This window comes from Oncorhynchus kisutch, linkage group LG22 (genome assembly GCF_002021735.2).
Source record: "Oncorhynchus kisutch isolate 150728-3 linkage group LG22, Okis_V2, whole genome shotgun sequence".
NCBI lineage: Eukaryota > Metazoa > Chordata > Actinopteri > Salmoniformes > Salmonidae > Oncorhynchus > Oncorhynchus kisutch.
Genome location: NC_034195.2, coordinates 10,808,182 through 10,836,007, shown reverse-complemented (window position 1 = coordinate 10,836,007; position 27,826 = coordinate 10,808,182). Strand labels below are relative to the sequence as shown.

At 44.5% G+C, this 27,826-nt stretch overlaps 1 protein-coding gene across 1 annotated transcript; it reads left to right on the top strand.

The window, feature by feature from the left end:
- The first annotated feature begins 625 nt into the window (after positions 1-625).
- On the top strand, positions 626-12,719 carry taf6 (TAF6 RNA polymerase II, TATA box binding protein (TBP)-associated factor). The gene is made up of 16 exons (XM_031801979.1): positions 626-829; positions 4,869-5,029; positions 5,218-5,304; positions 5,707-5,860; positions 6,115-6,171; positions 6,322-6,438; positions 6,697-6,818; positions 7,650-7,727; positions 8,485-8,586; positions 8,775-8,957; positions 9,107-9,181; positions 9,289-9,414; positions 10,997-11,170; positions 11,409-11,600; positions 11,848-12,159; positions 12,287-12,719. Exons 2-15 carry the CDS (start codon positions 4,874-4,876, stop codon positions 12,142-12,144), a joined length of 1,920 nt encoding a protein of 639 aa, XP_031657839.1. The 5' UTR covers positions 626-829; positions 4,869-4,873; the 3' UTR covers positions 12,145-12,159; positions 12,287-12,719.
- Positions 12,720-27,826: the final 15,107 nt, after the last annotated feature.

Genomic DNA, 27,826 nt, shown 5'->3' with positions numbered 1-27,826 from the left:
TCTACTGAATTGTTTATTTTATTTAACCTTTATTTAACTAGGCAAGTCAGCTAAGAACACATTCTTATTTACAATGATAGCCTATCCCGCCCAAACCCTAACCCGGATGATGCTGGGCCAATCACGGCCGGTTGTGATACAGCCTGGAATCAAACCAGGGTCTGTAGTGACACCTCTAGTACTGAGATACAGTGGCTTAGACCGCTGTGCCACTCGGGAGCCCAATCCAGATTATAGATTGGTCCCCAGATTAAAAAGAAGTGGATAGGTGTAAGAAATATTATGATTGCATTCCTTTCAAACTTGTGGATTGGGGTTGGAATGAGTTGTATGAAGTAGATTTAGGGCAAATAGCTCAGAATAAAACTAAAACCATCACTGACAGGCAGAACTAGCCGATTGGTGAAAACATCCAACTAATCTTTACAGATGTGTAGTATCAAATATTTCTAAAATCGTTTTAAAAAATAGTATATTGTAGGGAAATAATTATTGGAACTACATTTTACAATAAGACCAACTTCATAAACATGTATACCACCATAGATACAAATTTACCACGGTTCAAAATATAGGATGACATTACATTCAAGTAAACATGTTTGAGGACCTTGAAAAACAAAACAAGATGGCGGATTTTCTGAAAAAGGGTTCGGAGCTGCAAACCATAGCTAAATCAGTTAAAAATAAATCTACAAAGAAATAAATACTGTATTAGTTAGGTTGGCAAACGAACCACTGTCAAACATTTAAATAGTATTGGTTTGTTTTGAATAATTTGGTGTTTTCTCCTGTTGCTGTATAACGACCGTATTGGTAACTTTGGAAGGTAAGAGCGCTATGCTAGGCTAATCAACTTGGCTCGCTAGCATTAGCTAACCATTACATCAACAAAATGCACGGAACTGTATACAAATTGTTTGAATAACACATATATCGCAGAATCTGCAGCATATGTTGTTTTTGGTTCTGATATGTAATTCGCTTGCAAATTACCGGGTAAAATCTCAGACCGGGTAGGTAATTTAGGCTGGAACGGTCTAGTAGCTAGTTATGCTAACTAGCCTGCATGCCTGCAAGTTGTTATTACATTTCAATGACTACCGTTCGCTCTCTTTAAGTTTTAAAGAAGAAGCCTAACGTAGCTTTATAGGCTGTGTACCCTATGTAATCAATCAATTGGTTAATTGTTTGGATTCAAATACCAGGCTTGAGCTTCTTCTCATCTCATTTTATTTTATCTCCTGGACCGAAGGCTCGTTCAAAGATTAAGAAATGGAAGCAATTTTCCTCCACTACACACAAGGAGTTTTGAACTCATGAGAACAACCCTGCACTGTAAAAAAAATAATGCTGTTGTTTTTACAGTAACTTAATGGCAGACAGTCACCTGTAAGTTACTGTAAACAAATAGTACAGTATGTTACCCTAAATTCCAAATAAACTTTGGTTAAACAGTACAGTAAATTCCAAATAAATATTGGTTTAACAGTACAGCACTGTTAAACCAATGTTTCTTTGGAATTTACGGTAACATACTGTACTTTTTAACATTAACTTACAGGTAACTGGCTACCAGTAAGTTACCATAAAAAAAACAGTATTGTTTTACATTGTGTGGAAGGAGCTCAGTCTATGGAAAACATGCAGACGAGGTGGTAGGAAAATGATCAGCAAATTGAACTGCGAGCAGTACAACATGGACACCGGGGTCCAAGATCGCTTGCCAGTTCTGCAGGCTGACCCTCAGGCAATTGACGTGACCCACTCCAAGCCAATCCTGTTTATAATTTACATGCTCCCTCTCGGCCAAATCGTCAGAGATTATAACATCGACTTCCACGCTTTCGATAACCAAACCGGACACCATCTCTGCCCAAGCAAAACTCAGCAGCTGCCTAGAGGACATCAGGGCATGGATGAAAGGTAACTTTCTCCAATTGAACAGTAGCAAGACTGAGGCTTTGCTTATTGGGACACCCAAACATTTTACCAGTACTGCAAACATCTGCCCTACAATCACTGGCCAGGCCATCCACGTGTCCTCTGTCATCTCCAACCTAGGTGTCAAGTTTCATCCTTCTCTGTCCTTCGATGCCCACATAAAACAAATATGTAAAACACTATTTTTCCATCTTACACTGAACACAAATATAAATGCAACATTTTCTAAGATTTTACTGAGTTACAGTCCATGTAAAGAAATCAGTCAATTGAAATAAATAAATTAGGCCCTAATCTATGGATTTCACATGACTGCATCTGTTGGTCACATATACCTTTAAAAAAGTAGGGGTGTGGATCAGGAAACCTGTCAGTATCTGATGTGACCACCATTTGCATCATGCTGCGTGACACATCTCCGTCAGAGTTGATCAGGCTGTTGATTGTGGCCTGTGGAAAGTTGTCCCACTCCTCTTCAATGGCTGTGCAAAGGTGCTGGATATTGGCGAGAACTGGAACACGCTGTTTTACACATAGATCCAAAGCATCTCAAACATGCTCAATGAGTGACATGTCAGGTGAGTATGCAGGCCAGTTGGTGGATGAATGGCACAACAATGGGCCTCAGGATCTCATCACGGTATCACTGCATTCAAATTGCCATTGATATAATGCAATTGTGTTTGTTGTCTGTAGCTTATGCCTGCCTATACCATAATCCCACCGCCACCATGGAGCACTCTGTTCACCATTTTGACATCAGTAAACAGCTGGTCTCCACAACGCCATACGTCTGTCATCTGCCCGGTACAGTTGAATCTGGAATTCATCTGTGAAGAGTACACTTCTCCAGCGTGCCAGTGGCCATCGTTGGTGAGCATTTGCCCTCTGATGTTGGTTTATGATGCTGAACTGCAATTATATCAAGACCCTGGTGAGGACGACGAGCACGCAGATGAGCTTCCCTCAGACGGTTTGTGCAGAAATTATTTTGGTTGTGCAAACCCCCAGTTTTATCAGTTATCTTGGTGGCTGGTCTCACACGATCCTGCAAGTGAAGAAGCCGGATGTGGAGGTCCTGGGCTGGTATGGTTACATGTGGTTGTGAGGCCGGTTGGTCATACTGCCACATTTTATAAAGCGACGTTGGTAGAGAAATTAACATTCAATTCTCTAGCAACAGCTCTGGCTGACATTCCTGCAGTCAGCATGCCAATTGCACGCTCCCTCAACTTGAGACATCTGTGACATTGTGTTGTGTGACAAAACAGCACATTTTAAAGTGGCCTTTTGTTGTCCCCAGCACAAGGTGCACCTGTGTAATGATCATGCTGTTTAATCAGCTCTTGATATGCCACACCTGTCAGGTGCATGGATTATCTTGGCAAAGCAGAAATGCTCACTAACAGGAATGTAAACAAAATCTCTCAAAATTTGAGAGAAATACGCTTTTTGCCTATGGAACATTTCTGCAGTCTTTTATTTCAGCTCATGAAACATGGTCATTTATATTTTTTGGGTCATACCCTCACTCTCCCAGCCAGATGCAGATAACCTAATCCATGCCTTCATATTCTCTCGGATCGACTACGGCAATGTGTTGTTTGGGAACCTCCCAGCTAAATCACCACAGAGGCTCCAACTAATCCAGAACAGTGCTGCCAGGGACTTGACCAGGACCAAGAAGTCAGATCCCATCACCCCGATCCTGGCCCAACTCCACTGGCTACCGGTCAACTACAGGATTGACTTAAAAATCCTCATCCTTGGATTTAAACCCTTTAATGGATTGAGGTGCACCTACATTAGTTACCTCATCTCAATCAGCGAGCCACCTCACACTCTCCGCTTCAGCAACTCCCTGCTGCATCAAGTCTCCAAGACACGTCTCTGAACTATGGGGGACCGAGCCTTCTGCTCCCTTGCCCCTCGCCTATGGAATGCTCTCCCTGACCATCTGAGAGCTGCTCCGTCACGCTGAACTTTTAAAACGGGACTTAAAACCCACTACTACAGACTTTCATAGTCCTAGACCCAATGTAAAATGTATTTCGCACCTATTGCTATTTTACCTCCATTGATTCTAAATGTATGTTATTTTTATTGTATATAATGTTTTACGTTTTTCCTCAGTTGAGCTTTGAGAACTCTACTGAAAAGCAGTTTTACAAATGAAATGTATTCTTATTATTATGTAAAGTTGAAGACACATGCATGCAAAGCTTTTGCCCATTCTGACAGAATGAGGGAACATAAGCTGACTGGCAGCTAGTATATTTGTGCTGCCTTCAATGAGAGGTGAAATGTGTGTTTTAATGACGTTACAGTAGAGTGGGAAAGCTGGTGGTCAGTCATCTGATCTGTAATATCTCTAATCATGAGGTTTTTATTTATGCAATCTTGCGTTCACCATCCATTCATTAATTTCCAGAAGCCTAACATTAGATACAGTGACAGCCTGGGATATAGCCTGGATTCAGAGGCATGCTTTTTGTTGAAAACAAGATGAGTCGTTTTAAATGAATCAGAATGTTTGTTTTCTAAGATGCAGCTGGAAGTGAGTTATATTAGAACCCAAAACAAGATTAGTCGTTTTAAATTAATCAGAATCATGTTTGTTTTCTAAGATGCAGCTGGAAGTGAGTTATAACATGGTCATTAGAACCCAAAACAAGATGAGTCGTTTTTAAATGAATCAGAATCATGTTTGTTTTCTAAGATGCAGCTGGAAGTGAGTTAAAACATGGTCAATAGAACCCAAAACAAGATGAGTCGTTTTAAATGAATCAGAATAATGTGTGTTTTCTAAGATGCAGCTGGAAGTGAGTTATAACATGGTCATTAGAACCCAAAACATAGGAAAAATAGTTTTCTTTCAGCTTGACGTCCCTCATTCACCTCCCAACTATCCCTATATCCCACAGCCACCATGGCGGAGGAGCGGAGGCCGAAGCAGTGCACTGTGGTTCTGCCCACTGAGTCCATGAAGGCCATGGCAGAGTCCATAGGAGTGGGGCAGCTACAGGAGGAGAGCTGTGCCGCCCTGAGCGAGGAGGTCAGCTACAGAATAAAGGAGATCGCCCAGGTAAGAGCAGGGCCGAGTTCAGTAGGGCACACCGTAGCAAAGTGATTTGCTGAAAATGAGAATCTGTTCTTTTTGGATGACTCACGCTGACATGTTGCACCTCAGTTCATATCAATACCAATGTACACAGGGTAATTATGTTATGAAATGTGATCCTTTTCTGTTTTCCCCCTCCCTTTGTCTTCCAGGACGCGTTGAAGTTTATGCACCACGGAAAGAGACGTAAACTGACAACAAGCGACATAGATCATGCTCTTAAACTGAAGAATGTAGAGGTGAGGGGGACTATACTACGCCATCATGGAGAAATGGTTCTTTCTTTGGAGAACTTTTCACAGGACCTCAATGAAATATATAGGCTATATTGAAAGCAACATTTTAGATTTTATTTACATATCAGACTTGTCAGAATGTCAGCTTAGTAATTGCTCTACTATCTTCAGATAAATGATTAAAGCCACTACAAATTCAACTTAACCTGTTTTGGTTTGCTAGTGTTACATAATGTATTGATATCAGTCAATTGGTAGCATACTTATTGATGGCAGTCACTACACATGACTTGTACATTTGAAGTCACTGCACATATACATGCACCATTTCAGTTTCAGTGTGTATCTATGCGAACAGTATTAGTCATCCCAGTGCTCGGTTTCATAGAGGCCTCTCCTCCACAGCCTCTGTATGGGTTCCAGTCGCAGGAGTTCATCCCGTTCCGCTTTGCCAGCGGAGGAGGGAGGGAGCTTCACTTCTACGAGGAGAAGGAGGTGGACCTTAGTGACATCATCAACACACCCCTCCCTAGAGTCCCACTTGATGTTTCACTCAAAGGTATAATTCTATTTTGTTTGGTAAAAATGTTGTATTGATTTGACAAAAACGTATACCTCCACACAGAATGATACTGACGCATTCAAACATTTCAAAGGTATAGACCTACTTATATTGATGTTGATTGTATTTTATTAGATCCACTTCCATTGTTATCCATATGTCATATGATGGTATTATCTTTAAACAAGTGTTTGGGTTTGTTGGTTATACAAGCTCTGGTTGTACCTCCTCTCTTGTTTTCTGTTCCTTAGCTCACTGGTTAAGTATTGAAGGTGTCCAGCCTGCTATACCAGAAAACCCACCCCCAGGTGAGATGTCTGTCTGTGTCTGTTTCCCATCCTTCTCTATCATCTACTTGAGTAAAGCAGCATTCTTCACTAAACAACCACATTTCCATCATGTGTATATTTTCACTGTGTATATACCATCTCACTTCTTTCCCCTTCACTTTCCCTCAGCCCCCAAAGAGCAGCAGAAGGCTGAGTCTACAGAGCCCCTCAAGGTGGTCAAGCCTGGTCAGGAGGAGGAGGGCTCCATCCAGAAGGGCCAGGGAGCTATATCTGCAGAGGCTAAAGGTCAGGAGCTTCTGATGTGTCTGTACGCCATCTTAAAATTGTATGTGACACATAACATGTCAAACCGAACCATACTGTGTTGGCTCTGATATTTTCTTTTCACATTGTCCTTTCCAGCACGGTTCAAGCCGCTATGGTAGATGTGTAACTAAGCCAGTGAAGTGCAGCTTGGCTCAGCACGGTAGTGTGAAAAGGATACTAGAAAAGCTATTCTTATTTAATCAATGTTTGTGGTCCCTCTGGTTTGGTCCCTCCCAGGTAAGAAGGAGGGTCTGATGAGGATGAAGCCCCGCAGTACTCACGAGCTCTCAGTGGAACAGCAGCTCTACTACAAGGAGATCACGGAGGCCTGCGTCGGGTCCTGTGAGGCCAAGAGAGCTGTGAGTTTTGTGTCTTGAGTCAACCAGGTTTCTGGCTAAAATGTCCTGGTACTGGGTAGAGTTCATGATGCTGTTGACCTTAACAAGGGCCCAGGACCAGTGGAAACAAACTAGCCCCATACATCAGAGATCCACCACTATATTTTACAGTAGGTTTGGGGTTATTTTCTGCTTATCACATCTTTTTCTCAAAACCACCACAGGTGTGCGTGACCAATTGAGCTATATTTTAATGTCATCCAACAAATGTAAATGCGTGCATTTTGCTAAATGGCATTGGCACTTAGATTGGAATCGGTGCTATGGTCAGATGACATGAAAAGAGAGCTCTTTGTCCAAGCACACCAGTGGGTTTGGTGTCGAAAGAAGAATGTGATTTTGCAATGGCCATCTCCAGACTTGAACCCCATTGAAAAGCTGTGGTTTGAATTAAAGAGAGCAGTCCACAGATTCTGTATGGGGGGGATGGTCTAAGTTCTGTAATCTCATAAAACATGGTAGAATCAGGCATAGTGCCCTTATCCTCCTAAGGGGAGGGTGTATTGAAAACGGGTGCCATCATTTGGACCCCTATCTTTTTGATAGAAAATACGTTTTACTTGTTAAACAAAATATCTTTCTTTGAGCAATTGTATTAATATAAATAATTTATTTTCATTTTTTTTGCATACAATATAGCTAATTATGAATATTATTTATTTTATACAGTATTTTTTTGCTCATTTTTATCAAGGGTGCCAATCATTTGGGTCATGTGTGTATGGTTTTCTTATTGTTGCCACGTTATAATGCCATCTCTCTGACCCAGTATGTCTCTCTTGTCTTCTTCAGGAGGCTCTACAGAGTATTGCTACAGACCCTGGGCTCTACCAGATGCTCCCCAGATTCAGCACATTTATCTCTGAGGGGGTGAGCTTCTCTTCCTTCCTGTCAATCTCTAGTCTCTACTCTGTCAATCTCTATTTCTCAATTGTCGAAAACGAATCTTCCCTTTCTTCATCCTCATCTTATTCACTGCACTGATCTGAAAGAACTGACCAGGTGAACGCTAGCCTAATGATGAGCTTACACTATATTGTTTTCACCTGTCCAATCATTTCCAATCATTGCAGTTGAGGGAAAGGAGATGAGGAGAAGACATTTTCAAGTTATTTAGATAGAGCCTAAGTGTTTCAGTGCATTAGGGATCATGGCCCTGTGACCTTTAGCTTGTTCTTCTCTCTTACGTCCTCCTTTCCTACTGTAGGTCTGTGTGAACGTGGTGCAGAACAACCTGGCCCTGTGACCTTTAGCTTGTTCTTCTCTCTTACGTCCTCCTTTCCTCCTGTAGGTCTGTGTGAACGTGGTGCAGAACAACCTGGCCCTGTGACCTTTAGCTTGTTCTTCTCTCTTATGTCCTCCTCTCCTCCTGTAGGTCCGTGTGAACGTGGTTCAGAACAACCTGGCCCTGTGACCTTTAGCTTGTTCTTCTCTCTTACGTCCTCCTTTCCTCCTGTAGGTCTGTGTGAACGTGGTGCAGAACAACCTGGCCCTGTGACCTTTAGCTTGTTCTTCTCTCTTACGTCCACCTCTCCTCCTGTAGGTACGTGTGAACGTGGTGCAGAACAACCTGGCCCTGTGACATTTAGCTTGTTCTTCTCTCTTATGTCCTCCTCTCCTCCTGTAGGTCCGTGTGAACGTGGTGCAGAACAACCTGGCCCTGCTCATCTACCTGATGAGGATGGTCAAGGCCCTCATGGACAATCCCACACTCTACCTAGAGAAATATGTAAGAGTTCTAACACAACTAAATATCATACACAGTTTACTGAAAACCAAATGATAATATAATTCTAATGATCTTTATTTCTGGAGCATTTTGACACAGACCGACCTCAACTCAGTGCTGATCATAACACCTGCCATTTGATGTGTCCCTCTCTTGCTCCTCTCCCTGATTCCCTGGTGGTGGCCTAGCTGCATGAGTTGATCCCAGCGGTGGTGACGTGTATAGTGAGTAAGCAGCTGTGTTTGCGGCCTGACGTGGACAACCACTGGGCTCTGAGGGACTTCGCTGCCCGTCTGATGGCCCAGAGCTGTAAGACCTTCAGCACCACCACCAACAACATCCAGTCACGCATCACCAAGACCTTCACCAAGGTATGTGGATATGCGTCCGATTGATCAACTTTTACTTGGGACGAAAGGTGTGTGTTTTTAGTTGAAATAAATAACAAATAATACTGGGATTGAGACAGTAAGCGTTATTATGAGCCATGAACATCTCCTTCCCTTCATCTTTCTCTCAGAGCTGGTTGGATGAGAAGACCCAGTGGACGACACGGTATGGCTGCATCGCTGGACTGTCTGAACTAGGACCTGACGTGAGTACTGCCTTTCTGCCATTTGAAGAAATATTCTCACCCTGGTCTGAGCTGTGGTATAATAGTGTACTCTGTCGCTCACCCTCTCATCTCTTTCTCCCTTCCAGGTGATCAAGACGTTGATCCTGCCCAGGCTCACTGTAGAAGGAGCTCGTATCAAAGCTGTGTCTGAGGGACCTGTGGTCTCCAACATCGATAAGATAGGAGCAGACCACGTCCAAAGCCTTCTACTGGTGAGGAGCCGAACACACTGTTATTGTTCTACTTATTATTTAATTTGATTTATTTCACCTTTATTTAACCAGGTAGCCTAGTTGAGAACAAGTTCTCATTTGCAACTGCGACCTGGCCAAGATACAGCAAAGCAGTGTGAACAGACAACACAGAGTTACACATGGAGTAAACAATAAACAAGTCAATAACACAATAAACAAGTCAATAACATAGTAGGAAAAAAAAGAATCTATATACATTGTGTGCAAAAGGCATGAGGAGGTAGGCAATAAATGGGCCATAGGAGTGAATAATTACAATTTAGCAGATTAACACTGGAGTGATAAATGATCAGATGAACATGTGCAGGTAGAGATACTGGTGTGCAAAAGAGCAGAAAAGTAAATAAATAAAAACAGTATGGGGATGAGGTAGGTAAATTGGGTGGGCTATATACCGATGGACTATGTACAGCTTCAGCGATCGGTTAGCTGCTCAGATAGCAGATGTTTGAAGTTGGTGAGGGAGATAAAAGTCTCCAACTTCAGAGATTTTTGCAATTCGTTCCAGTCGCAGGCAGCAGAGAACTGGAAGGAAAGTTGGCCAAATGAGGTGTTGGCTTTAGGGATGATCAGTGAGATACACCTGCTGGAGCACGTGCTACGGGTGGGTGTTGCCATCGTGACCAGTGAACTGAGATAAGATGGAGCTTTACCTAGCATGGACTTATAGATGACCTGGAGCCAGTGGGTCTGGCGACGAACATGTAGCGAGGGCCAGCCGACGAGAGCATACAGGTCACAGTGGTGGGTGGTATAAGGTGCTTTAGTAACAAAACGGATGGCACTGTGATAAACTGCATCCAGTTTGCTGAGTAGAGTGTTGGAAGCTATTTTGTAGATGACATCGCCGAAGTCGAGGATCGGTAGGATAGTCAGTTTTACTAGGGTAAGTTTGGCGGCGTGAGTGAAGGAGGCTTTGTTTGCGAAATAGAAAGCCGACTCTAGATTTGATTTTGGATTGGAGATATTAGTCTGGAAGGAGAGTTTGTAGTCTAGCCAGACACCTAGGTACTTATAGATGTCCACATATTCTAGGTCGGAACCATCCAGGGTGGTAATGCTAGTCTGGTGGGCAGGTGCAGGCAGCAAATGGTTGAAAAGCATGCATTTTGGTTTTACTAGCGTTTAAGAGCAGTTGGAGGCCACGGAAGGAGTGTTGTATGGCATTGAAGCTCGTTTGGAGGTTAGATGGCACAGTGTCCAAGGAAGGGCCAGAAGTATACAGAATGGTGTCGTCTACGTAGAGGTGGATCAGGGAATCGCCCGCCGCAAGAATAACATCATTGATATATACAGAGAAAAGAGTCGGCCCGAGAATTATTGTTGACTACAATGTTAATATTCCATTGAAGATGCATCTTTATGATAAAACATGTTTGTTTTAAATAGGACCACCGACTACATACATTTTGGGCTGGTTTCCCAGACACAGATTAAGCCCAGTTCTGGACTAAAAAGCTCCACTGAACATGTCTAAGACTGGCTACACATACCCACCTGGAAGAGAGACATCCTTGACTAATATCCTCTTCTCTCTCAGAAACACTGTGCCAGCGTTATCGCCAAGACTCGTCCCCTGCCTGACAACATGGAGCAGTACCGGGCAGACTACGGTTACCTGGGGCCCACGCTCTGTTCCCACGTGGTTAAGGCCCGGGCCCAGGCAGCACTACAGGCCCAGCAGGTCAACAGAACCACACTCACCATCACACAGGTAGGGCACCTAGATGTGTAAAACCATGTATATGAACTGCCTAAGGTAGGAGTCAATTCCATTTCAGTTCAATTTATTTTCCAATTCAAATTTTCCTCATTAAAAAATGATACAAATTTCTGTTAACTTCCAGAATTGAAAGGGAATTGACCTCAACGCTGATATGAACTAACAATATCAGCAACTGTAATGATCCAACGTAACGTTACAAAACCCCATCTGTCTGTCTGTGTTGCAGCCTCGGCCCACCCTAACGGTGTCTCAGAGCGGGATAGGAGGGTCGGGGGGGTCCCGTTCCCCCAGCATCATCAAGGTTCCCAGCTCCCTCACCCTCATGTCCACCCGACCAGGCACCCCAACACAGCCATCGCCACCGGCAACCAAGTACATCGTCATGGCAACCAGTGCAGGGGCTTCCTCCACCCAGCAGGTACTGGACGGTAGTCTTGTTGTTGTTTTTTATATTGATTTGCAATTATATGAAATCGTAACAAAAACAAACTCTTGTATTCACTCTATGTCCTCCTAGATTCACTAAACATTTAATATACAGTCATTGATATCCTATACATTCCTTTTTTATAGACCTTCAAGTTTCTCTGATAAAAGCCTCTAGATTATCTCGATGCCCTAGTTAAGTGTTGTGATGTGTAATGTAATATTCCCCTCTCCTCCAGGTGATCACCCTGAGTTCCTCCTCGGGCTCCTCGGTAACCAGCACGGTTGCCAGCGCTACCTCCACCCTGCAGCCTCTGGTCAAGCTGGAGTCCAGAGGGGCCGGCGGCCTCGGGGGGTCGCGACCCCTCCAGAAGTACATTGTGGTGTCTCTCCCCACGTCCGCCTCTTCCTCCCTGGAGAGTAAGAGTGGCATGCTCCCCCCCTCCTCTTCCTCCACCTCTCCCATCTCGCTGGAGGCCGGGATGAAGATGGATCGCTCAGACTCTCCCGGGGCCAGCACACAGTCCCCGCACTAAGATACTGGCTACGTCCCAAATGGCACCCTACTCCCTATATAGTGCGCTACTTTTGACCAGGTCTCATAGGGCTCTGTTAAAAAGTAGTCCAGGATCCATAGGGCTCTTGTCAAAAGGAGTGCACTATATGAGGAATAGGGTGCCATTTGCGACGCAGACACTGGCTTGTAATTGTCTTAGGGTGGTCAGACAGCCCTCTGATTGGATGTTGATGGTGATAATGAGAGATACCTCTACCTCTCTGATAGGACAGAGATTAGGTGCCTGAAGAGGGAGGAAGGGATTACTTTTGGGAGCCGGGGTGGAAACTAGCAACTTCTGAGTCTAGAGTAGCAGAAGAATTGTCAGAAAAGGGGGATATTATGCGAAAGTGATTGATAGAGACCAGATGGGATGGCGGGAGGAGAGGATGGATGGGTGCATGTAGTAAAGTGCACAAATCGCATCTCTTTTCTTATTGTACATACATTCACACGTGTCTAAAAGCTGTGTGGGCATTTATAATGGTTCAACCAACATTCTAATTGATTTTATGTTCCTTTTTTACACTATAATAAACCTGATTTTGTAATGATTTTATGGCGATTGCTTCGTATTTTAATTAGTGGAGGTAGCCTGGGTGTCAGTCAGTTTCTGCTCTCTTGTCAATTCCTTTTTCTTCCAGACATGACATGTTTGGCTTCACAATGACAGCAGTGGAGTTGGCGAGAGATCAAACGGATCTGGGATTAAGCTGAAGTGCAGGAGGATGATTGACAATATGGTGCTGACAATAGAAATAAAACTTAGTAGCCTAAAGACCTACATTCTTTACATAAACATCCTTACATTCTTAGGAAGCAATGCAGGTTGTTGTTGCTGACACTTAACATTGAAGAGGCGGGAAAGGAATTGTGACAAACGTGCCATATACAGTGACTTCTGTAAATATTGGGACTTGAAGTGTTTTTTCTTCTTTTGACTCGTTACTCCAAAAGTTTGGATTATAACTCAAGTAATGACTATGAGGTTAACGTGCCGACTGTCAGCTTTAATTTGAGGGTATTTTCATCCATATCGGGTGAACCGTTTAGAAATGACAGCACTTTTGTACATAGCGCCCCCCCCCCCCCCACACACACAGATATACCCCCTAGACACGCTAACCTCTCACCGTTAGTGGTAGGTCAGCATTTTTAGGGGGGAGCTACCTGTCCCTAAGATGCTGCTCATCCTTCTAACAAATAAAGAGCTGTGCCTACCTTAGCTCTGGTCCTGGGTCCGTTTCCTAAATAAAGAGCTGTGCCTGCCTTAGCTCTGGTCCTGGGGCCGTTTCCTAAATAAAGAGCTGTGCCTGCCTTAGCTCCGGTCCTGGGCCCGTTTCCTAAATAAAGAGCTGTGCCTGCCTTAGCTCTGGTCCTGGGCCCGTTTCCTAAATAAAGAGCTGTGCCTGCCTTAGCTCCGGTCCTGGGCCCGTTTCCTAAATAAAGAGCTGTGCCTGCCTTAGCTCCAGTCCTGGGTCCGTTTCCTAAATAAAGAGCTGTGCCTGCCTTAGCTCTGGTCCTGGGTCCGTTTCCTAAATAAAGAGCTGTGCCTGCCTTAGCTCCGGTCCTGGGCCCGTTTCCTAAATAAAGAGCTGTGCCTGCCTTAGCTCTGGTCCTGGGTCCGTTTCCTAAATAAAGAGCTGTGCCTGCCTTAGCTCTGGTCCTGGGCCCGTTTCCTAAATAAAGAGCTGTGCCTGCCTTAGCTCCGGTCCTGGGCCCGTTTCCTAAATAAAGAGCTGTACCTGCCTTAGCTCCGGTCCTGGGCCCGTTTCCTAAATAAAGAGCTGTGCCTGCCTTAGCTCTGGTCCTGGGGTCGTTTCCTTTGCTCGTTTCCCAATAGCGATGGAATTTAGGCTTACAAGTGTAGGCTTACTGTCCATATTTTCTACAATAGTCGTAAATGTAACATGTGTTTCCCAAAACGCCATGCAGAGAGAACGGTCGCTAAGTGCGTCGTTGGAGCAATGCTGTTTTCGTATCAGATTTCTCCATTCAAATCTTTCCTTAACATTAGAATTATGTCACAATACTAACGACTGAGATATTACCACCTACGGCTGCAAATATTGAGGCGGTTTATTATAATGCTTTACCCAATAAAAATTCACAAAATCCCCGATTTGGCACACCATTGCGCACATGTTAGGTCACATATCATTGAATGCAGTATATTGAGACAAATTACAGACAGTAGCCTACATGCTGCAAAATAGAACTCAATTGAATGAACATGAAATGTAGGCATAAAGCCTACTGCTAGTTAAGATGGTTCTGTACTGGCCACCATTTTGCAAGCTCTGATCCAATTTTTTGTGTGATTATTTTGTCAGGTATTTTTACTCTATTTTCACTAAATGTATCCACTATTATTTCCTACAACCAACAAGAAGTCTTTAACATCAGATTGGGCTCTCTATGTAATTCCAACCCAATTTTCGGGCTACCCAAGAGGAAACGCCAGCCTTACAGAGGCAAGAGAGGGGGGATCCTGGTGAGATTAAGGCGAAGGGAAAACCGACCACCTCTTCCCTCCATTCTACTGGCTAATGTACAGTCACTTGATAATAAAATCGATGACATCCGATCACAGATTTGCTACCAACGTGATTCTCAGAACTGCAATATTCTTTGCTTTTCAGAAACATGGCTCCCGGACAAGATACCCCCCATGGCTATCCAACTTGATGGGATTCTCCATTCACCAGGCAGACAGGACAGTGAAGTCGGGGAAATCTCGAGTGTGGGAGGGTTTTGCCTCTTCATCAACTCCAACTGGTTTGCTAAGCTAATACCCGCGTGGTGGAAGTGTCTTGGAATACCTGATGGTGAAATGCCGACCCTTCTACCTCCCGAAGGAGTTTTCAGTTGTTATCGTGACTGCTGTATACATTCCACCTCCGGAAAATAAAAATAACAAGCTGGTGCTAAACAAACTGTACTAGCCTACAAACAAGCAGGAAAACCTACACCCTGAGGCTGCCCTTCTGGATGCCGGGGATTTTAATTTGTCGTCACTAAGACACGTGATGCCCAACTTCCATCAACACGTCTCCAACAACACTAGGGGCGATAAAGTCCGAGACCCCTGCTATTCTACCCACAAGCAAGCATACAAGGCCCTCCCTCGTCCGCCATTCAGCAAATCAGATCATGACTCTGTACTATTACAGTAGCAGTAGCAGAAAACGGAAGTACCCGCGAATCCCTCCGTTGAGAAATGGTCACCAGAATCAGATGTTATGCTACACGACTGCTTTGCTAGCGCTAATTGGAATATGTTTCGAGACTCCGCCGATAACATTGATGAGCTAACTACCTCCGACACTGGCTTCATTAGAAAATGCATCGGCTATGTTGTACCCAAGCTTAGGGTTCGCTGCTTCCCCAATCAAAAGCCAAACTATCGTAGACAACCCTGACGCTATGGCAGAGGACAGGAATAAGTACAAGAAGGCCCGCTATGACCCCCGCAGAGTCATCCAATGAGCAAAAGAACAATATCAGAATTAGGTGAAATCATATTACATAGGCTCCGACGACCACCGCATGTGGCATACAGTCCATTACGGATTATCCAACCGTGATCTGCCCAACGATGCCTTTCTACCAGACAAACTCAATGATTTTTATGCAGGCTTTGACAACAACAACATTGAGCCGGGTGTGAGCGCCATCACAGACCCAGAGGATTGGGTGATCTCGCTCTCCAAGGCCGAGGGCAGAAGTGTCTTTAATCAGGTCAACAAGACTGCGGGCCCCAATGGTATTCCAGAGCATGCGCAGAACACCTGGCAGGCATATTCACGGTACTTTTCAACGTCTCCTTGTCCCAGTCTGTAATCCCCACATGTTTTAAGATGATCACAATCATTTGTGTTCCTAAGAACATGCCACAATGTCTACCACCCTGTAGCACTCACTTCTGTAATCATGAAGTGCTTTGAGAGGCTGGTTATGGCTCACAATAACTCCACCATCCCAGACACACTAGACCCACTCCAATTTGCATACCACCCCAACAGATCCATAGACTACGCTCTTCAAGCTGCCCTCACCGACCTAGATAAGAAGAATACCTATGTGAGAATGCTGTTCATTGACTACAGCTCAGCGTTCAACACCACACCAATAACCTCTCCCTCAACGTCAGTCAGTAAGACCAAGGAGCTGATCTTGGACAACAGGAAACGCGAGCACGCCCCCATCCACATTGACGGGGCGGCAGTGGAGCATGTAGACTGCTTCAAGTTCCTCTGTGTCCAAATCACGAAAAATACTTAAAATGGTCCAAACAAACACGCACAGTCGTGAAGAAGTGTGACAGTGCCTCTTCCCCCTCAGGAGGTTGAAAAAATGTGGAATGGGCCCTCAAATCCTCAGAATGTCTCTACAGCTGTACCATTGAGAACATATTGGATGGTGATAAGAATCAGGATCCAAGATGGACCCAAGTCATTTGTCTGTGACTAGTAGATTTTAATTTACTAATAACCTATTAATTTATGGTGGAGCAAATCCACAAATTCCTTGTTGTGTAGTGCAAACTATTTTGTTTTGCTGGTGTAAAGATCGCGGGTCTCCCACAACTCGGATACATTTTCTTTCCGGCTTTTTGCACTTCTTTACTTGAAGTTTACCAAAGTAACCCGGTTGGCCTGGGTACTATCCTCAGCTTTCCCTCTGCAGACTGTCTCGTCCAAGCTTCTCCTCTCCTCTATTTCTTAGAAAAGAAAATGTCAATTTTCGTGGTATTTCTTTATGCACTGACTTCTACTGAACTCTGGAGAAAACTAACATTGTCGCTGGGTGAGTACATCTGACAATGTGCTCTCCAGTCCATTAGATATTTTGTCGCCGGGAATTCGCTCTTTTTCACTCGGTTCACTCGTCCAAATGCTGATGCATTTGTGGCATGATGTGAACGGTACGAATGTGTCACTACCAAAGTCTAATTGTTTCAAAATAGTGTTTTGTATTGTCTGGAAACTCACTTGTAGAATTCGCTTGCAGTAGGTCTCTTAAAAAGATAAGCCGTGCAAGGTTATTAAACAGAGGTGCCTAGTTATTCTTCTTTTGTTGATATCAGGTAACGTGCAACCTAACCCTGGCCCTGATATGCAATGTCTCCAAACCCCCTATGATTTTAAATCTAGATCTGGTTTTGTTGTTTTTCATTTAAATGTACGCAAATGTGTGCTCAAAAATGGATGGGGTTAGGATTTGAGCTAAATCAACTGATGCTGATGTAATTGTGTTTTCTGAATTCTGTTCTTGATGAAGATATTTGTATAAATGGTTACAATGTGTATCGCACTGATCGAGTTAAGAAAGGTGGGGGTGTGGCTAAATTCCTTGTAAGTGTGGCAAAGTCTGAAACTATTTGTAAACAGTTGGAATTTCTTGCTTTGAATTTTGAGGTTTCAAAGGGTCTCTCTATAACTGTGATTGGCTGTTACAGACACTCCTCTGCTCTCTATAACTGTGATTGGCTGTTATAGACCCCCCTCTGCTCTCGGTGATGCTTTTTTTTTCTCTGATGCACCTTATGTCTAAACTTCTTTACAGTGAAATAATCTTGATTGGGGATCTCAACTGGTGTTGGTTAAAGTGTTTTGTAATTCTATGAATCTTACCCAGTTGATTAACTCACCCACTCGCCCAAATATCAAATGTCCAGATCAATCTACCCTGATTGATTTGATATTGACAAATGTTCCACATAAATATTGCGGTTGGTGTTTTTTGTAATGATTTAAGTGACCATTGTGCTGTTGTTGCTGTCAGAAATACTAACGTTCCAAAGACAAACCCACGTTTTATTCGTTAGAGAAATTTGAAATGTTTTAATGAGCAGGATTTCTTTCATGATTTGTTTTATTTTGACTGGAGCAAGATTGAGCTTATTCCTGATGTGGAAACTGGCTAGAAATTCTTTCATGATGGTTTTTCCCAAATACTAAACAAACATGCCCCATTCCTCAGGTTCTGAGTTAATGGGAGGGATAATCCATGGTTTTCTTCTGAGCTGTCTTGTATTATTCACAACCGTAATCTAGCCTGGGCTAAAGCAAGGAAATCATGTTCTGATGCTGATTGGCTTGTTTTTAGGCAGTTACGAAACAAGTGTTATTTTCTTCTCAGGAAGACCAAGTCTGAATATTTTATGTCTGTTACCACTGATAACCTGAATGACCCTAGACAGTTTTGGAAGGCTATTAAGTCTATGTCTGGTAATAGTAATGTTAAACCAAATCAAATCAAATGTATTTATATAGCCCTTCGTACATCAGCTGATATCTCAAAGTGCTGTACAGAAACCCAGCCTAAAACCCCAAACAGCAAGCAATGCAGGTGTAGAAGCACGGTGGCTAGGAAAAACTCCCTAGAAAGGCCAAAACCTAGGAAGAAACCTAGAGAGGAACCAGGCTATGTGGGGTGGCCAGTCCTCTTCTGGCTGTGACGGGTGGAGATTATAACAGAACATGGCCAAGATGTTCAAATGTTCATAAATGACCAGCATGGTCAAATAATAATAATCACAGGCAGAACAGTTGAAACTGGAGTAGCAGCACGGCCAGGTAGACTGGGGACAGCAAGGAGTCATCATGTCAGGTAGTCCTGAGGCTTGGTCCTAGGGGAATGGAAGATTCGATATAGGCCGATAGTTTTTTATATTTTCTGGGTCAAGGTTTGGCTTTATTACTTGGGGTAGGATTAAATAGAGGTAAAAAAAATTAAGAAAATAAATAGCAGCAAAGTGGGGACCATATTAATGCCCATGATTTTGGAACGAAATGTTAGATGAGGTGTCCACATACTTTTGCACACCTGGACTTCATTACTCCCTTGATCACTTTATTTAGCACTCTTTTGGGTCAAAACATTTACACAGATCAGACAAGGGCTGGGTAGGATTAGCTCAGTTTCAAAGGTGTTCAGTAAAATAATAGTGCAAAAGAAAAGGTCTCCCACATCGTCTTCTGGGCTCCAGGTCGTACTGTATCCCCCAGGAGACCCTCTTCGGGATACCATCTTCTGGGATCCGGGTCGTACTGTATCCCCCAAGAGACCCTCTCCGGGATACCGTCTTCTGGGCTCCGGATCTTACTGTATCCCCCAGGAGACCCTCTCCAGGATACCGTCTTCTGGGCTCCGGGTCTTACTGTATCCCCTGGAGACCCTCTCCGGGATACCGTCTTCTGGGCCCCGGGTCTTACTGTATCCCCCAGGAGACCCTCTCCGGGATACCGTCTTCTGGGATCCGGGTCGTACTGTATCCCCTGGAGACCCTCTCCGGGATACCGTCTTCTGGGATCCGGGTCGTACTGTATCCCCCAACAGACCCTCTCCGGGATACCGTCTTCTGGGCTCCGGATCTTACTGTATCCCCCAGGAGACCAACTATACGGGAGTCCTTTCCTCCACCAATCTCTTCCCTGTGTGCTGCCCTTCTGGCAGCTTTATGGGACTTGTACAGCTGGTGATCAATCAGCCCATGATTACTCACCAATGCCCAATCAGCCCCAATTAGTCCTGGCCGGAGAGCCCGTCGAGACCTGGCGCATCCAGCAGATGGAGCCATCGCCTCGTGATGCATACTCCGTCTGTCACCAGGCCTCGACGAGTCTCCCCCTGGTGGCTGACCTGCTGTACGCCACAAAGTGTAGACTTTACCGTGAAATGCTTACTTACAAGCCCTTATCCAACAGTGCAGTTCAAGAAGAAGAAAATATTTACCAAGTAGACTAAAATAAAAAGTAATAATAAAAAGTAACACAATAAGAATAACAATAACGAGGCTATATACAGGGGTCACCGGTACCGAGTCAGTGTGCAGGGGTACAGGCTAGTTGAGGTAATCTGTACATCTAGGTGGGGGCGAAGTGACTATGCATAGGTAACAAACAAACAGCGAGTAGCAGCAGTGTACAAGAGGGGGGGTGGTCAATGTAAATTGTCCGGTGGCGATTTTTATGAATTGTTCAGCAGTCTAATGAGAAAACAGTCTCTGACAATTTTAGGGGCTTTCCTCTGACACCGCCTATTATATAGGTCCTGGATGGCAGGAAGCTTGACCCTAGTGATGTACTGGGCTGTTCCACTACCCTCTGTAGCGCCTTACGGTCAGATGCCGAGCAGTTGCCATACCAGGCGGTGATGAAACCAGTATATTCTCGATAGTGCAGCTGTAGAACCTTTTGAGGATCTGGGGGCACATGCCAAATCTTTTCAGTCTCCTGAAGGGGAAAAGGTTTTGTCGTGCCCTCTTCACAACTGTCTTGGTATGTTTGGACCATGATAGTTTGTTGGTGATGTGGACACCAAGGAACTTGAAACTCTCGACCCGCTCCACTGTAGCTCTGTTGATGTTAATGAGGGCCTGATCGGCACGCCTTTTCCTGTAGTCCACGATCAGCTCCTTTGTCTTGCTCACTTTGAGGGAGAGGTTGTTGTCCTGGCACCACACTGCCAGTTCTCTGACCTCCTCCCTATAGGCCGTCTCATCGTTGTCTGTGATCAGGCCTACCACTGTTGTGTCTTCAGCAAACTAAATGATAGTGTTGGAGTCGTGTTTTGCCACCCAGTCGTGGGTGAACAGGGAATACAGGAGGGGACTAAGTACACACTCCCAAGGGGCCCCAGTTTTAAGGATCGGCATGGCAGATGTGTTGTTGTCTACTCTTACCACCCGGGGGGTGGCCCGTCAGGAAGTCCAGGATACAGTTGCAGAGGGAGGTGTATAGTCCCAGAGTCCTTAGCTTAGTGATGAGCTTTGTGGGCACTATGGTGTTGAACGCTGAGCTGTAATCAATGAATAGCATTCTCACATAGGTGTTCCTTTTGTCCAGGTGGGAAAGGGCAGTGTGGAGTGCGATTGAAATTGCGTCATCTGTGGATCTGGGGCGGTATGTGAATTGGAGTGGGTGTAGGGTGTCCGGGAGTATGCTGTTGAAAGCACTTCATGGCTACCGACGTAAGTGCCACGGGGCGGTAATCAGGTCGATTAGAAAAGCACATGCTTTGAGTACGTCCTGGTAATCCGTCTGGCCCAGCGTCTTTGTGAATGTTGACCTGTTTAGATTTAGGTATGTCATTTTAGGGATGGAAATTGAAAAAAAGGGTCCAATCCTTAAATTTAAAGTCTCAGCGTCACTCTGTGGAATTGCCCGATACTGTTTGAGTTCCCTTATAGTTTTATTTTAGAAATGTACTGTTAAAGTTGCTGCAATATGATTACAATAAAATGGAATGGAATGGTTTATATCTCCAACATTCCTAATTGTCCCTCGTCAGGCTTAGCTTAGCTCCAAATGCAATACACTGTAGGATAATGCACATGGGATAAATATTGGACTGTAGAGAGAACCGTACTACCTGTCTCTGCTAAAGTGCAGTGGGAAATACTCAGTAGGGTCTCTACTAACCAAATAGGATTTGTTTTTGAGGGGGACTGTTACATGGCCTGCTGATGGTTTTTCACACCGCCCCTTCCATAGCCCTCAATGTAATTCAATACAATGCACTGTAATAGACTGTATAAATAAGGCACAGTACAGGTAAAGTGATTGTGTATCCATGATACCAGGGTCCGGTCTACTCATTGGAGTGCCTGGAATACAAATCAGATAAGTTTGAAGAAAAAGCTATGTCAATTATCTTATCAATGAAACCAATCTCCATTTGTAATTTTAAACAAAATCCTCATTGGTTAGTGAAGACAGTTTCCTCTGAGTTGGCTTAGGAATGTCTTTATGTTGAGAGGAATCCCATTCCTTGCATTTGACATATAGATTCTACAGACCCTAATGAATACTCCCCACACATCTTTTACATTGGCACAAATAATAGTTTTCCTGTACAGTGCTATATTTCCACCATATAGTGTCCAGGAAACCCATGTTTAGAAGGAGACTGAAAAGGCCAGCAGCACCTCGTATTATTCAGAGCCCCATGAAATGACACCATATATACAGTCTACAGACCCTACTGAGTACTCCCCACCCCACTTTTACTTACCCTAATAATATTTTTCTTCTCTACAATCTAAGCTAGAAGCCCTCAATTTCACACAAATGATCAAGGAACCTACCAGGTACAACCCTAAATCCGTAACCATGGGCACCCTCTTAGATATCATACTGACCAATTTGCCCTCTAAATACACCTCTGCTGTCTTCAACCAGGATCTCAGTGATCATTGCCTGCATGCGTAATGGGTCCGCGGTCAAACTACCACCCCTCATCACTGTCAAACGCTCCCTAAAACACTTCAGTGAGCAGTCCTTTCTAATCGACCTTGTCCGGGTATCTTGGAAGGATATTGACCTCATCCCAACAGTAGAGGATGCCTGATTGCTCTTTAAAAGTGCTTTCCTCTCCATCTTAAATAAACATGACCCGTTCAAAAAATGTAGAACTAAGAGCAGATATAGCCCTTGGTTCACCCCAGACTTGACTGCCCTTGACCAGCACAAAAACATCCTGTGGCGTTCTGCAATAGCATCGAAAAGCCCCCGCGATATGCAACTTTTCAGGGAAGTCAGGAACCAATACACCCAGTCAGTTAGGAAAGCTACGGCTAGCTTTTTCAAACAGACATTTGCATTCTGTAGCACTAATTCCAAAAAGTTTTGGGACACTGTAAAGATAATAAGAGCACCTCCTCCCAGCTGCCCACTGCACTGAGGATAGGAAACATTGTCACCACCGATAAAACTACAATAATCAATCATTTCAACAAGCATTCTTCTACGGCTGGCCATGCTTTCCCCCTGGCTACCCCTACCCCGGCCAACATCTCAGCACCCCTGCAGCAACTTGCCCAAGCCACCCCCCCACCCCCTACTTCTCCTTCACCCAAATCCAGACAGCTGATGTCCTGAAAGAGTTGCAAAATCTGGATCCCTACAAATCAGCTGGGCTAGACAATCTGGACCCTCTCTTTCTAAAATTATCCGCCGAAATTGTTGCAACCCCTATTACTAGCCTTTTCAATCTCTCTTTCTTATCGTCAAAGATCCCCAAAGATTGAAAAGCTGCCACGGTCATCCCCCTCTTCAAAGGTGGAGATACTCCAGACCCAAACTGTTATAGACCTATATCCATCCTGCCCTGCCTTTCTAAAATCTTCAATTTCTGAGCTGATCATGGGTGCACTTCAGCCACGCTCAAGGTCCTAAACGATATCATAACCACCATCGATAAAAGACAGTACTGTGCAGCCGTCTTCATCGACCTGGCCAAGGCTTTCGACTCTGTCAATCACCGTATTCTTATCGGCAGACTCAATAGCCTTGGCTTCTCAAATGACTGCCTCGACCTGGTTCACCAACTACTTCTCAAATAGAGTTCAGTGTATCAAAGCGGAGGACCTCTGGCAGTCTCTATGGGGGTGCTACAGGGTTCAATTCTCGGTCCGACTCTTTTCTCTGTATATATCAATGATGTCGCTCTTGCTGCGGGTGATTCTCTGATCCACCTCTATGCAGACAACACCATTCTGTATACATTCGGCCCTTCTTTGAACACTGTGCTAACTAACCTCCAAACGAGCTTCAAGGCCATACAACACTTCTTCCGAGGCCTCCTGCTTTTAAATGCAAGTAAAGCTAAATGCATGCTCTTCAACCGATTGCTGCCCGTACCCCCCTGCCTGACTAGCATCACTACTCTGGACGGTTCTGACTTAGAATATTTGGACAACTACAAATACCTAGGTGTCTGGTTAGACTGTAAACCCTCCTTCCAGACTCACATGAAGCACTCACATCTCCAATCCAAAATTAAATCTAGAATCGGCTCCCTATTTCGCAAAAAAACATCCTTCACTCATGCTGCCAAACTTACCCTCGTAAAGCTGACTATACTACTGATCCTTTACTTCGGCGATGTAATTTACAAAATAGCCTCCAACACTCTACTCAGCAAATTGGATGTAGTCTATCATAGTGCCACCCGTTTTGTCACCAAAGCCCCATATACTACCCACCACTGCGACCTGTATGCTCTCGTTGGCTGGCCCTCACTACATATTCAGATTCCAAGATGGCATAGCAGTTCAGACGTCTTTTGTCCTCGTCTTGTCGTGTCCCATATATATATATATTTACAACTTTTTTCACATACATTTTTATATATTTTTTTTAATTTTCCATAAACTCATCTTCAAAACACTCTCCTGCAACCCGCCTCACCAATTTATATTTATAAAAAAAAGTATTATTTACCTCAAATCTGTAATCCTCCAAGAAGCTAGCCAGAAACTATCCAGAAGCTAGCCAGGAGCTAGCCAGAAGCTAGCCAGAAGCTAATCAGAAGCTAGTTAGCTTCTTTACTGGCTAATCGTTAGTATTCAGCTAACCACGGTTTGTGGTCATCAGCTATCCTTTAGCTCGAAAATCTATCGCCAGTTTTGTATGGCGCAGCGCGGCTCAGAACGGAACATACCGGACCAATTTTTCTCTCCATGTCCCTGGATTTCAACCGCTAACTCTGGACGTTCATACCTGGATCTCACAGCTAGCTAGCTGCTATCCGTGTGACTATCGGCTTTCGTCAATTCCGGAGCAAACATCAATTATTCTGGAGCTAGCCAGCTGAAGAGTTCCATCAATCACTCCTGGGCTACAATCACCTATCCGGACCCGTTTTACTGCCTACGCGGAGCCCCACCGGGCCTTCACAACTGGACTGCCGACATTATCTCCCCGAAGGAGTTATCCGGCTGGCTCCTCCGTCGCGACCTTACCTGAATGCCCATCTGCGGCCCGCTAACCGCTAGCTGTCTTATCGGCTGCTATCTGAATAGACAATCGGACAATTTATTTATTTATTATTATTTTTTTATTTTCTTCTTGGGCCTCTATAACTATATCTATTGTTTTTTGTTGTTGTTGTGTGATTTGGATTAATCCCCTCTACCACACGGAACCCCACTAATCTACTGACGGAATGCAAGAGGTGGCTAATAACAGACCTCCATCCTATGCTAGCTTGCTACCGATGGCCTGGCTAGCTGTCTAAATCGCCGTGACCCCCAACCAACCTCTCTACTCACTGGACCCTTTTGATCATTCGACTAAGCATGCCTCTCCTTCATGCCAATATGGCTTGTCCATTGCTGTACTGGTTAGCGTTTATTGGCTTATTTCACTGTAGAGCCTCTAGTCCTGCTCACTATACCTTATCCAACCTATTAGTTCCACCACCCACACATGCAATGATATCTCCTGGTTTCAATGATGTTTCTAGAGACAATATCTCTCTCTTCATCACTCAATACCTAGGTTTACCTCCACTGTATTCACATCCTACCATACCTTTGTCTGTACATTATACCTTGATGCTATTTTATCGCTCCCAGAAACCTCCTTTTACTCTCTGTTCCAGACGTTCTAGACGACCAATTCTTATTGCTTTTAGCCGTACCCTTATTCTACTCCTCCTCTGTTCCTCTGGCGATGTAGAGGTAAATCCAGGCCCTGCAGTGCCTAGCTCCACTCCTATTCCCCAGGCGCTCTCTTTTGACGACTTCTGTAACCGTAATAGCCTTGGTTTCATGCATGTTAACATTGGAAGCCTCCTTCCTAAGTTTGTTCTATTCACTGCTTTAGCACACTCTGCCAACCCGGATGTTCTAGCTGTGTCTGAATCCTGGCTTAGGAAGACCACCAAAAATTCTGAAATTTTAATCCCAAACTACAACATTTTCAGACAAGATAGAACTGCCAAAGGGGGCGGTGTTGCAATCTACTGCAAATATAGCCTGCAGAGTTCTGTCCTACTATCCAGGACTGTACCCAAACAATTTGAACTTCTACTTTTAAAAATCCACCTCTCTAAAAACAAGTCTCTCACCGTTGCCGCCTGCTATAGACCAACCTCTGCCCCCAGCTGTGCTCTGGACACCATATGTGAACTGATTGCCCCCCATCTATCTTCAGAGCTCGTGCTGCTAGGCAACCTAAACTGGAACATGCTTAACACCCCAGCCATCCTACAATCTAAACTTGATGCCCTCAATCTCACACAAATTATCAATGAACCTACCAGGTACCTCCCCAAAGCCTTAAACACGGACACCCTCATAGATATCATCCTAACCAACTTGCCCTCTAAATACACCTCTGCTGTCTTCAACCAAGATCTCAGCGATCATTGCCTCATTGCCTGCATCCGTAATGGGTCAGCGGTCAAACGACCTCCACTCATCACTGTCAAACGCTCCCTGAAACACTTCAGCGAGCAGGCCTTTCTAATCGACCTGACCGGGGTATCCTGGAAGGATATTGATCTCATCCCGTCAGTAGAGGATGCCTGGATATGTTTTTTTAAATGCCTTCCTAACCATCTTAAATAAACATGCCCCATTCAAGAAATGTAGAACCAGGAACAGATATAGCCCTTGGTTCTCCCCAGACCTGACTGCCCTTAACCAACACAAAAACATCCTATGGCGTTCTGCATTAGCATCGAACAGCCCCTGTGATATGCAGCTGTTCAGGGAAGCTAGAAACCATTATACACAGGCAGTTAGAAAAGCCAAGGCTAGCTTTTTCAAGCAGAAATTTGCTTCCTGCAACACTAACTCAAAAAAGTTCTGGGACACTGTAAAGTCCATGGAGAATAAGAACACCTCCTCCCAGCTGCCCACTGCACTGAAGATAGGAAACACTGTCACCACTGATAAATCCACCATAATTGAGAATTTCAATAAGCATTTTTCTACGGCTGGCCATGCTTTCCACCTGGCTACTCCTACCCCGGTCAACAGCACTGCACCTCCCACAGCAACTCGCCCAAGCCTTCCCCATTTCTCCTTCTCCCAAATCCATTCAGCTGATGTTCTGAAAGAGCTGCAAAATCTGGCCCCCTACAAATCAGCCGGGCTAGACAATCTGGACCCTTTCTTTCTAAAATTATCTGCCGAAATTGTTGCCACCCCTATTACTAGCCTGTTCAACCTCTCTTTCGTGTCGTCTGAGATTCCCAAAGATTGGAAAGCAGCTGCGGTCATCCCCCGCTTCAAAGGGGAGGACACTCTTGACCCAAACTGCTACAGACCTATATCTATCCTACCATGCCTTTCTAAGGTCTTCGAAGTCAACAAACAGATTACCGACCATTTCGAATCTCACCATACCTTCTCTGCTATGCAATCTGGTTTCAGAGCTGGTCATGGGTGCACCTCAGCCACGCTCAAGGTCCTAAACGATATCTTAACCGCCATCGATAAGAAACATTACTGTGCAGCCGTATTCATTGATCTGGCCAAGGCTTTCGACACTGTCAATCACCACATCCTCATCGGCAGACTCGACAGCCTTCGTTTCTCAAATGATTGCCTCGCCTGGTTCACCAACTACTTCTCTGATAGAGTTCAGTGTGTCAAATCGGAGGGTCTGCTGTCCGGACCTCTGGCAGTCTCTATGGGGGTGCCACAGGGTTCAATTCTTGGACCGACTCTCTTCTCTGTATACATCAATAAGGTCGCTCTTGCTGCTGGTGAGTCTCTGATCCACCTCTACGCAGACGACACCATTCTGTATACTTCTGGCCCTTATTTGGACACTGTGTTAACAACCCTCCAGGCAAGCTTCAATGCCATACAACTCTCCTTCCGTGGCCTCCAATTGCTCTTAAATACAAGTAAAACTAAA